This window comes from Scyliorhinus torazame, chromosome 21, assembly GCF_047496885.1.
Source record: "Scyliorhinus torazame isolate Kashiwa2021f chromosome 21, sScyTor2.1, whole genome shotgun sequence".
In the NCBI taxonomy this organism is placed as follows: Eukaryota; Metazoa; Chordata; class Chondrichthyes; order Carcharhiniformes; family Scyliorhinidae; genus Scyliorhinus; species Scyliorhinus torazame.
The window spans coordinates 31,441,839-31,454,076 of record NC_092727.1 but is presented as its reverse complement, the minus strand read 5'-3'; the positions used below and the strand labels follow the sequence as shown (position 1 = coordinate 31,454,076).

The window sequence follows — 12,238 nt, the reverse complement described above, 5'->3', positions numbered from 1 at the left end:
ATTCTGTCACCTGGATCTGTTTTCCTGGTCTTCCATTTTGGCTCGCAGACCCTTGTTGGTCTCTATCACCCTCCGCAACCCCTTCCCCATCAAGGTGAGTTGATCACTGTGCTGCGATAATGCCTTTTCCACTTCCTTCGGTGGCTCACCTTGCTCCCGCACCTCTGCCACTGCGCTTGATACCGCCGCCCTCACTGGGACAATTGCCTCCTCCACCAGCACTTTCAATACCACCCCCATCTCCTTCTTCATCGCTTCCATGTGTTTTGTGAACTGTTTTTCAAGTTCCACAACCATCACTTTGGTTATTTCTTCTGCTGTGAGCAATGCGGCCTCTCCTGGTGCTCCAGCCTACGCTTTCCTTATAGCTCCTGCGTTGACTTTTACACTCACCAGCGGACTTCCGTTAACGCCCTTTTTCACGGCTGTTTTTCTCCCAAACTTGGACATTTGTTCTCAGTGCCTTCTTACAACCTTTTCAGCCTCCGCTGCCCCTGAGACAGGGCATTAAAACTCCGAAATTCCTATTCCCGAGCGGGAGCCCTCCAGTGTGCGGCTGCCTCCCGCCCGCCGTCACCGGAAGTCGATTAATAAGGTGTTTGAGGAGTTCTATAAAGACTTGCACAATCGGAGCCACCGGAGGAGGAGCGGGATAGGAGGAAGTTCCTGGGTTGACTAGAGTGCCCGAGGTTGGGAGAGGTGGAGAGGGCAGGGTTGGAGGATCCGGTGTGGGTGGAGGAGCTGAAGTTGGCGATTGGGAGGATACAGGCAGGGAAGGTGGCGGGACCTACCGGGTTTCCGGTCGAATTTTATAAAAGATTTAAGGACAACAGGCACCATTGATGGCGGGAATGTTTGAGGACACAATGGATAGGAGTCTCTTGCCGCAAACAATAGGGCAGGCCTCCACCTCATTGTTGCTCAAGAAGAATATGGAAACGGTGGCGTGTGAGTCGTACAAGCCCATCTCTGCGCTCAATGTAGATACCAAGATATTGGCAAAGGTGTTGGTGTTAAGCTTGGAGGCGTGCTTTCTGAAGGTGATTGGGTAGGGGGATCTGATGGGGTTCATAGAGGGAAGACAGTTGTCCTCAAATGTGAGGAGACTGTTGAATGTGGTGCTTTCTCTGGCAGAGAGAAGGGAGACAGAGATGATGGTGGCATTGGATACGGAGAAGGCGTTTGATCGGGTGGAGTGAAGTTATTTGAGGGCGGTATTGGAGAAATTTGGGATTGGGTTAAGTATGTGGCATGGGTGCAGCTGTTATATACGGAGTCGATGGCGAGCGTGTGCACAAATAGTATGATCTTAGGATATTTTGCATTGCTCCGGGGTACGAGGCAGGGAAGCCCCATGTCCCCCTTTCGGTTTGCATTGGCTATGGAGCTCTTGGCTATTGCACTGAGGAGCTCGGAGTCGTGGAAGGGGATAGTGGGGGGGGGGGGGGGGGGCGGGGGAGCATATGGGGTCCTTAAATGCAGATAATTTGTTGTTTTATATTTGAGCCGAGCTCTTCGGTGGGGAGCGTAATGTGGTTGCTTCAGAGAAGTGAGTACTTTATGGTCTCTCCTCCAGGAGTGGGAGTGGGGCTACCATTTTGTCTGGCCGCGTCTCATTTTAGGTATCTAGGGTGCAGGTGGCCCGGGATTGGTCAGGACTGATGTGTTGGGTGCTCTGGATCCGTGGAACACTTACAGGCCACCAACACTAAAATAGAACAACACTATTTTATTAAGCTAGAAACTGTTGAACATACTTTCACTGTGGGTTAACACGATGTTAGATTTAACTAAAGACCTATGCCTGTCCTAACCAGTCAATGCACTCAGAACATGGTGAAGATCTGTGTTGTAAGCTGTAGGCTCTGTCCTTCTGACAGTCTGCATCCCGAATGAGCGGGAAAACTGATGCCCTCTGTCTTTATAGTGAGTGTGCTCGAACTGGTGATTGGCTGCGGTATTGTGTGTGTTGATTAGTCTTGCTGTGTGTCCATCAGTGTGTGTGTCTGCACCATGATATACTGGTGTATATTATGACATCCCCCCCTTTTAAAAGAAAATGTGTGTGTGGCGCAATAAATAATGTGTGGTGATAATGTTCCAAACTACGTGTGGGGTGCAAAGACATATTTACAGGGCTATGTACATGAGAATTAAGCTATTACATGGGAAGGTGCCTGGTGCAGAGAAGCAGTATGCAACAAGAGTAACGAGATCAACACTATATACAAACCAGGGAAACGATCAAACAAAGCAACAAAACAATTCAGAGAGTCCATAAATTCGAAAAGTTCATAAATTTAGTCTCCGAGGTGGGCGATGAATTCTGGTTGACCGTAAGCTGTATACCGATAGAGGCTGGATCTTTTGCTTCGGGGACGCCCTGTTTTTTGTAATGATACCGACTCGAAAAGGCGCCTTTGGGTCCTCGGTGTCAATATCGGGTAGCAGATCTGAATCGGGCTCGGTGACCGTGGGTTGAATGGCCCGGACGTTCCTGTGACGCTGGCTGGAGCGACGAGAGTTGGCAGGCTGAGCTGATCTGCATAAAGCAGCATAGTGGCCAAGTTGGCCACATCGCAGGCATCGTCGGGATTTGGCAGGACATTGGCGCTTTAAATGGGCGAAGCCACAGTTGCCACTCGTTGTAGTGTCAGTACGCTCGCTGTGCCGCTGCGCCACCGCGCATGCGCGGCCGTACGTGGTGCGCGCCTGCGTAGTACGTTCATCGATGTCGCCGTCCCCTCGTTCGGTGCACACAAGCGTGGGAGTCCGCGAAAAGCGCGCGAAATGGCCGCCCTCATCCAGGCTGAGGCCCTGGAGTTGCTCGATTGCTTGGACCCGTTCTGCTTCGTGGGGATCTTGCCGCGCCGTTTCAGCCGCTTGGATGTGGGAATACCGACTAGTGGCGTGTTCATGTAGCACGCAGGTCTCGATGGCAATCGCTAGGGTGAGCTGCTTTACCTTGAGAAACTGCTGGCGTAGGGGGTCCGACTGAACACCGAAAAGGATCTGGTCGCGTATCATGGAGTCGGAGGTGGACCCGTAATTACAGGACTGCGCAAGGATGTGGAGGTGGGTGAGAACGGACTGGAATGGTTCATTCTGACCCTGCAAACGCTGTTGGAATACATAGCGCTCCAAACTTTCATTCACCTCGATGTCGCAGTGACTGTCAAACTTAAGGAGGACCGTCTTGAATTTTGATTTATCTTCACCATTAGCAAAGGTGAGAGAATTGAAAATGTGGATGGCATGGTCCCCGGTCGTGGATAGGAAGAGAGCGATCTTCCTGGCGTCTGAGGCAGCTTCCCGGTCTGTGGCTTCAAGGTAGAGTTGGAAGCGTTGTTTGAATATCTTCCAGTTGGCCCCTAGGTTACCGATGATGCGGAGCAGCGGCGGCGGGCGGACGCTGTCGATTTTGCAGGATGGCTGTATGCTGGTGGAAGGCAGATCACTTGCAGGTAGGTCTAAGAAGTTCGAACATCCCTCAACTACTGGTACCATGATGTGTTGGATGCTCTGGATCCGTGGAACACATACAGGCTACCAACACTTAAAATAGAACAAAACTATTTCATTAAGCTAGAAACTGTTGAACATACTTTCACTGTGGGTTAACACGACGATAGATTAAACTAAAGACCTATGCCTTTCCTAACCAGTCTATGCACTCAGCACATGGTGAAGATCTGTGCTGTAAGCTCTGTCCTTCTGAGAGGCTGCATCCCGAATGAGCAGGAAAACTGATGCCCTCTGTCTTTATAGTGAATGTGCTCTAACTGGTGATTGGCTGTGGTGTTGTGTGTTGATTGGTCTTGCTGTGTGGCAATCAGTGTGTGTGTCTGCACCCATTATATATTGGTGTATATTATGACAAGGGCTTCGGACGTTAAATTTCACCAGCCTGCTGGGGAGGGTGAAGGCGGACTTGCTGAGATGGGACAATCTCCCTCTGTCGCTGGTGGGCCGGTTGCATGTAGTAAAGATGAATGTTTTGCTGTAATTCTGGTTCTTGTTTCAGTGCCTGCCAGTCTTTTAGCGGGTGACAGGCTTATCTACTGGTTTGCTTGGACGGGGAAGGTAGATTAGAAGATACTGCAGAGGGGACGGCTTGGGGGGGGGGGGGGGGAGCGCTAGGCCTCTCAAATTTGATGTATCATTACTGTGCGGGAAATGCAGATAACATTCTGGGATGGATCAGGGGAGGAGGCCTTTGTGGGTGAAGAAAGAGGTGGGCTCCTGCAGGGGGTCGGGTGCTGGGTACAGCTCCACTCCCGATGGCCACAGGTGAGTATTCGGTGAGTCCAGTGGTGGTAGTCACTTTGAAGTTCTGGGGGCAGCATTTTAGGTTGGGAGCTGGTCAGGGAGGATGCCGATTAATGGGAATCATGGATTCGAGTCAGGGAGGATGGACGCAAGGTTCCGGGGATGGGAAGAGAGAGGGATTAAGAAAATTAAGGATCCGTTTCTGGGAGGGCGATTTGCGAGTTTGGAGGAGCTGGGCGAGAAGTTTGGGCTGGCACGTGGCGAAGGTTTCAGGTATATGCAGGTACAGGAAGGTCTTCCTGACCTTTCCAATAGCGCCTGCCTGCTCATTGCTGGAGGCAGTGCTGTCAGCAAGGGGATTGGAGGGGGGGGGGGGGGGGGGGGGGCGGAGAGAGATCGGCAATGTACAGGAGGATTTTGGAGGAGGATGGGGTGGCCATAGGGGGGGTTAAGAATAAGTGGGAGGACAAGTTGGGGGTGGAGCTGGAGGAGAAACTGGTGTACATAGAACATAGTGCAGAAGGAGGCCATTCAGCCTATCGAGTCTGCACTGACCCACTTAAACCCTCACTTCCACCCTATCCCCGTAACCCAATAACCCCTCCTTACCTTTTTGGTCACTAAGGGCAATTTATCATGGCCAATCCACCTAACCTGCACATCTTTGGACTGTGGGAGGAAACTGGAGCACCCGGAGGAAACCACGCAGACACGGGGAGAACGTGCAGACTCCGCACAGACAGTGACCCAGCATGGAATCGAACTTGGGAACCCGGCGCTGTGAAGCCACAGTGCTATCTACTTGTGCGTCGGTGCAGCCCCGTGTGAGGTGCTGCGGAGGATAAATGCCTTGAATTTGTGCGCGAGGCTGGGGCTGATAGAGCTGAAGGTAGTTTACAGTGCGGACCTCACAAATTTTAGATGAGCTGGCTATTTTTTTAAATTTAGAGTAGCCAATTCATTTTTTCCAATTAAGGGGTAATTTAGCATGGTCAATCCACCTCGACTACACATTTTTGGGTTGTGGGGGGCAAAACCCACGCAGACACGGGGAGAATGTGCAAACACCACACAGACAGTACCTCAGAGCCGGGATCGAACCTGGGACCTCGGCGCCGGGAGGCTGCAGGGCTAACCCACTGCGCCACCATGTTGCCTGTGAGCTGGCTATTTGAGGGGTGGAGGATGTCGGAGAGTGCTTTTGGGAGGGGCCCTGTGAGCCATGTGGATATGTTTTGGTCCTGCTCGAAGCTGGAAAGGTTTTGGAGGATGGTGTTCAGCATCATCTCAGGAGTCTTACTTGTGGATATGGAGCCTGGTCACTTGAAGCCATATTCAGGGTGTTGGGCCAGCCGGAGAAGGCGGGTCTTGCTGGGATGGAAGTCAGCTTCTCCACCCTGTGCATTGGCGTGGCAGGGGGACCTGCTGGGGTTTTAGTGATATTTGCCATAATAATAATAATAATAAACTTCATTAGTGTCACAAGGAGGCTTGCATTAAAGCTGCAATGAAGTTACTGTGAAAATTCCCGATTCGCTAGGGGGCCTGTTCGGGCATACTGAGGGAGAATTCACCGAACAAGCACGTATTTCGGGGCTTGTGGGAGGAAATTGGAGCACCCGGATGAAACCCATGTAGACATGGGGAGAACATGCAGACTCTGCACAAACAGTGACCCAAGCCAGGAATCGCACCCGGGTCCCTGGCACTGTGAAGCAACAGTGCTGACGACTGTGCTACCGTGCTGCCATAGGGGGAGAGTGACCGTGCTGCCATAGGGGGAGAGTGAAGGGTTCTACAATTGTTGGGGTTTATTTATCATGCATTTCGGGGAGTTGGTTACCATTGACTGTTGGGGGGAGCACTTGTAAAGTGTAAAAATGTTGAAAATTTGTCGAATAAAAATACTTAATGAAAAAAAGAATACTAAAAGAAATAATAAAGTGCTCTACAGGCACATAAGTAGCAAGAGGAAAATGGAAATAATTACTTCACCACAGTATTTACCAGAAAATTTAATATGGTGACCTAGTATTGGAAGAGGAAATCAAAAAATGTGAAGACACTAAGTAAGAAGGTAGATAATTGATAAACTAAACAAGCGTATGGAGAATAAAACCCCTGGTCCAGATGGATTGCATTGTGTGGGTGACACGGTAGTTAGCACTGCTGCCTCACAGCGCAGAGGACCTGGGTTTGATCCCGGCCCTGAGTCACCGTCTGTGTGGAGTTAGCACATTCTCCTAGTGTCTGCATGGGTCTCACCCCCACAACCCAAAGATGTGCAGGGTAGGTGGATTGGCCACGCTGAATTGCTCCTTAATTGGAAAAAAAAAATTGGGTACTCTAAATTAATTTTACAAAAGGATGCATCCGTGCATATTACAAGTCAGTGTCTGATACTATTACATATTTATCAAATTCATTTCAAAAATAAATGGGACCAGAGGACTAGTAGACAGTTAATGTTATTCCTAATGTTAAAAGAGAATCCAGGGAGTGAGAGGCCAGTTAGCGTAATGTCAGTGGTGGGAAAGGTAATAATATCTTTACTCAAGGATGTAATGGAAAAAAATCTAGAATCTGAAAACATGATTTTAAAAAACCCTCAAACTTGTCTAGCCTCAACCATAAATGCATCTCGGTTATTTGCCTCAATGCTCCTTGTTTTAACACATTCCACATTTTATCGTTGTTTAGTTAGTTTTTCCTGATTCCTCCATTCGATTCATGGCCTCCACTTATGCTCTTATCCAAAAGAGGAACCATTTGCGCTGTATCCACTCTTGATGAGCTCTACTCGGTCACCCTTCAGTTTTCAAGAGAAAAGAGACTTAGCCTGTTCATTCTTTCCCATTATGTATGCAGTTCTGGTATCTTTCTTGTAAATTCTCTCTGCACCCTCTCCAGTGCCTCGATACAGAGTACAGAGTAGGGCAGCACTGTAGCATTGTGAATAGCACAATTGCTTCACAGCTCCAGGGTCCCAGGTTCAATTCACGGCTTGGGTCACTGTCTGTGCGGAGTCTGCACATCCTCCCAGTGTGTGCGTGGGTTTCCTCCGGGTGCTCCGGTTTCCTTCCACAGTCCAAAGATGTGCAGGTTAGGTTGATTGGCCACGATAAATTGCCCTTTGTGTCCATAATTGCCCTTAGTGTTGGGTGGGGTTACTGGGTTATGGGGATAGGGTAGAGGTGTGGACCTTGGGTAGGGTGCGCTTTCCAAGAGCCGGTGCAGACCCGATGGGCCGAATGGCCTCCTTCTGCACTGTAAATTCTTATGATCTATGATATATTTATTTTATAATATGACAACTAGAATTCAACTCTTAAGATTGACCTAACCAAGGATTGATATAGATCTAGCATAACATTTTCCTACTTTTCAACTCTATCGTTCCTGAAATAAAGCCCAGTGCCTGGTTTGCCTTTTTATGGTCTTGCCATCCTGTTGTGCAATGTACAGTGAGATCCCTAGTTCCTCTACCCCATCTAGGCTCGTATTTTCAGAGTACTAACTGGCCTCTCTATTCTTTTTATCAAAATGTACAATCTCAAATTTGTGTTAAACTTTATTTGCCAATTATTTTCCCATTCTGAGAGTTAATTTCTTTCTGCAATTTGCTGGTCTTCCTCAGTATTGAATTTTCTAGCCATTTCCCTCTTCAATTTTGGCCCAGTACACATTCTTGTAGAACATACAACTGCTCGCCCTCTGCCACTAAAAATAGCTATCCTTTATTCCGACTGTCGGCTTTCTGACATGAAGCCAGCTAGTAATCCTTTCTACCATTTGTCCTGGCTCCACATTCTCTGGCCTTGCTCATTCGTCCATTTTGAGTAAGTTATCAAAAGCCTTCTGAAAATCCAGATAAATTACATCTCCTCCATTACTATTGTACCCGGAAGTCCTCACTATTGTCTACTCTCACCTATTGCCTCAAAATAATTCAGTCAAGGTTGGTCGAACAAGATTTTCCTTTTTGAAATCCATACTGACTATTCATTATTATTTTTCATTTCGAAATTTTTTTTGTGCTATGCTTTGTTAGGAATTTCATCAGTTTCTTACTATACGTGCTAAGCTCAATGGATTATAATTCCCGACACATGTCCTATTCTCCTTCTTAAACATGGATACTATGTTAGCTACCAGACAATCCTCTGGCACTACATTATTTTCTGAAGAATTATTATAGTACGTATGGCAATGGCTCTGCTATCTCATCCCTAGATTATTTTAAAATTCATGGATGCCATCCATCTGGACCAGGACTTCATCCTTTTTAAGCTTGATAAATGTATCTAATATATTCCTCTTTTCATTTTAAATACATATCTCTTATTGCCTATTTTATTAGGCAATGTCATGCCCAGCATCCCCATCACCCTGGTAAACACAGAGGCAAAATAATTAGATTTTTGCCATCTCTCATCATTAACTGTGGCATTATCCTGTCGATTCTTTAATGGTCCTATTCAGATCCCAGCCTTTTGTTTACTATTTTGTTTGATGTTCCTTGATAAATTCAGTTTGATGGTCCTCTTTGCCATCTCATTTTTTGCCGTCTCTTAACCTCTTCGATTCTATCTTATGTTGCTCTCCTCGGCTATTATGGACTTAAAGCATGCCTTTTGCTCAATTGTTCGCTCATGTCTTTATTCATCCACAAAGTCTCATTAATGTTGAATTTGTTCTTTTCTTTTCGTGGAATATGTTCTTCCTGCACTACATGGAACACTATTTTAAATGATACCCTTTGTTGTTCTGCAATGAAAAATCAATGTTTGGTAGATTGCCTGCAACATGTAGCTCGGTCGAATTTTTAAAGCTAAAGATTTCACTTGTTGGAAGTGCCGCCAATGAGTAACTTTCTGTCGGGGGTTCATACCAAAATTTTAATAACTCCAGGTTGCTTGGTGTATAAATGTAATGATTGCACTGTGCATTGGTGCTCCAATACATTGTGATTATAGGTACAGGAGACAGTTTACTGATTAATTTAAGAATCTTATCTGCGTTATTGACAAAGCCTTGGAGAGTTTCTTAAGGGAGGGAAAATGGATAATGATTCGACTTCCATGACTGGATAACAAAGAATTTTGCCTGCATATCCTATTAGGTTACTTGTGTAACACCGAACAACTATTTCTTGAGACAGAGAAATTTGCTGAAAAGTGAGGGTTTTTTGAAATGTAAATAAATAAGTTGAGCCAAGGTGCATTTGACACATTATAACCTGTTTTAATAGAGCCACAAAGTAAGACATAGGTGGCGACTGGTGGGAGAAGGTTGCACATAGATCATAGAATTTACAGTGCAGAAGGAGGCCATTCGGCCCATCGAGTCTGCACCGGCTCTTGGAAAGAGCACCCTACCCAAGGTCAACACCTCCACCCTATCCCCATAACCCAGTAACCCCACCCAACACTCAGGGCAATTTTGGACACTAAGGGCAATTTATCATGGCCAATCCACCTAATCTGCACATCTTTGGACTGTGGGAGGAAACCGGAGCACCCGGAGGAAACCCACGCACACACGGGGAGGACGTGCAGACTCCGCACAGACAGTGACCCAAGCCGGAATTGAACCTGGGACCCTGGAGCTGTGAAGCAATTGTGCTATCCACAATGCTACCGTGCTGCCCACATAAGGTAGCTCCCGTTATGGTTTTTGGTTTTTTTGGACTTCTTTAAACCGGGTCCCAGGAATTTTGGTTAACAAAACCAGTCCATCGTATGGGATAAGGATATTGTTGGTGAAAATATGTCAAAATCTATGGAGAAGGTTGATGGGAAGAATATTCTTCGACGAAGCCAGAAAGCCCGTGAAGCTCAGCAGGAGGAAAGGTGGTGGGCCTGGCTGCTCATATCACAGTGGAAGCGTTGACTGAGGTGAATAATTTTGAGGTGCAGGGATGGATGATGATGATGGAAACCCTTAAGTGGTCAATTGAGGAGGCACTTGGGCCAATTAGGGAGAAATTGGAAAGTCCTCGGAAACTGTGAAAGAACATGGGAGAGGTGCTGAAGGTTTTGGAGCCAGCCTTGTTGTGGCATGGTGATCAAATCACCTTGTTGGAAGTTGAGATGTTGCTAGTGGAGGAGAGGAACAAGACTCTTGAGGGCAAAGGTGGATGACTTGGAGAACAGGTGGTGAAGCTGGAACCTCAGAGTTGTGGGATTACCGGAGAGGTGGAAGGACTGAAACTGACTGAGTGCTTTTCTCAGATGTTTGCCAAGCTTTTGGGGTGGGGGTGGCGATTGTCCCCTCCAGAGTTGGATCGGGTCTACTAGGACTAAGTGACTGGTCCTAGGAGCAGGGTTGGTGGCTTGGGTGGGTCAGGGCTCTTGAGGCTAGGAGTTTGTTAAATGGTATTTTGTTTGAATGGAGTTGTTTATTTTGTGTTTCATAAAATGAAAACTTCAATAAAAATATATATTTTTACAAGTTTTATTTTCAAATTAGACCATTTTGCTTTTGGTTGTACAATTGGTTAACTGGACCTCCAACTCCAGTTTGTCCCTATCTCGCCAAAGAGCCCAACTTGTGTTGGGTTTAGTTCCATAGACAACCAACCTATAATTCTTTGTGGGTGCCCTGCATTAAGTGTCTGTAGGTTATTTAACTATGAAATACATCTCACTGAAACTCAACAATTTCTTTATGCCCTTTAAGAGCCAGATAGCAGTCAGGACTAGATATGTTGGCTGGCTTTCCTCACCATTGACCAAGGGAACTGCAACAAATGTTAACCCATGTTCTTTGGAGCATGTCTGAGACCATTAACTTAGCATAAACTGGAGATACAACCTGGGACTTATCCCACTCTGCATGGTTCGGAAAGCGTTTGCACAGACTCAGAGCCATAATCAAATGAACCATTGAATTAATTCACATATCCGAGCCTTGGAAACACAAGAATTTGAGTGTGATGAAAAATGGCAAACTTCATGTCATACTGATCGCTGTAAATTATCAGTGATATGAAAACGTATTTTGGACTACAACCAATATTAACAAAATAAATGAGATTTCACAAGAACACAAGTACAGCACCCATCGGAACTTCTTTGAGCAAAATAAGGCTAGCTACTTTTAGGGGTTGGAAAAATGTTGAAACGATTAACTGATATTTTTAAATAATCATGACTTAGAAAATGCCCGAATACTTTAGCTTAATGTCAAAAGTGTGCCTTTCCTCAGAATGATTATTGCAAGACATTTAGCAGATTTCTATATTGCTCAGTAATGGGCCTGCAGTACTGACACAAAGATACAGAATCTCTTTATAGATCAATTCCTCCCACTCTCCTCCCATAATAATCTCTCTCCCCTTAACATTAAACTCAGCTCACCTTGGAGTTCTTGCTGCTTCGACCAGACTGGGAAGAGTAGCTCCGTTGGATACCCTGTTCTGGGGTGGAAGGTGATTTGTCTGAGGAATGGTCCGAGCCCTTCTCCACCATGTTCTCACCCTCTAGGTTCTGAGGGGTTGGGGATCTTGATCGTTTCCTCAGGATGGGAGAGCAGGCTGGGGTGCTCCGAGCAGAGTTACTGGCAGTGCTGAAGACAAAAGAGAGAATCTGGTAAGAAAGTATCAGGGCTGCAAGAGTACAGCCACTCAAAGACCTTGTGCCAATACTTCTTTTCAGTTGGTAATCAGTTTAAAATTTCTTCCGCTTTGCATCCCAGGGGATTAACAAGTTTCTGACCTTTGTTTTTCAATAAGCAAACTTTCATTTCTGCCTGCACATTCTGTACATACAAGATCTTGCTTGACTATTTTGTAGTCTTTTTCAATAATACAAGCTGGCTGCATAATTTCCCTCTGCAATAGATCAGAAAAGTAATACAGCACTAATTAACAACCTTCCTATAATTTGTGTTTTATAGTCACTATGGGGTGATATTGATCCCTTTAATAATTTTGGTTGACTTTTGTTTTTAAACTAACAGAACAATT

The 12,238-nt window shown here is 46.2% G+C and overlaps 1 protein-coding gene across 9 annotated transcripts in view; it reads right to left on the bottom strand.

The window, feature by feature from the left end:
* Positions 1-12,238, bottom strand: part of gramd1ba (GRAM domain containing 1Ba) — a 1,045,225-nt gene that overhangs the window by 220,258 nt on the left and 812,729 nt on the right. For all 9 annotated transcript variants that reach the window (XM_072486670.1, XM_072486672.1, XM_072486668.1 and 6 more), the window contains one exon: positions 11,631-11,838. In XM_072486670.1, coding sequence (XP_072342771.1) covers positions 11,631-11,838 — 208 coding nt within the window. The remainder of the gene's footprint in view (positions 1-11,630; positions 11,839-12,238) is intronic.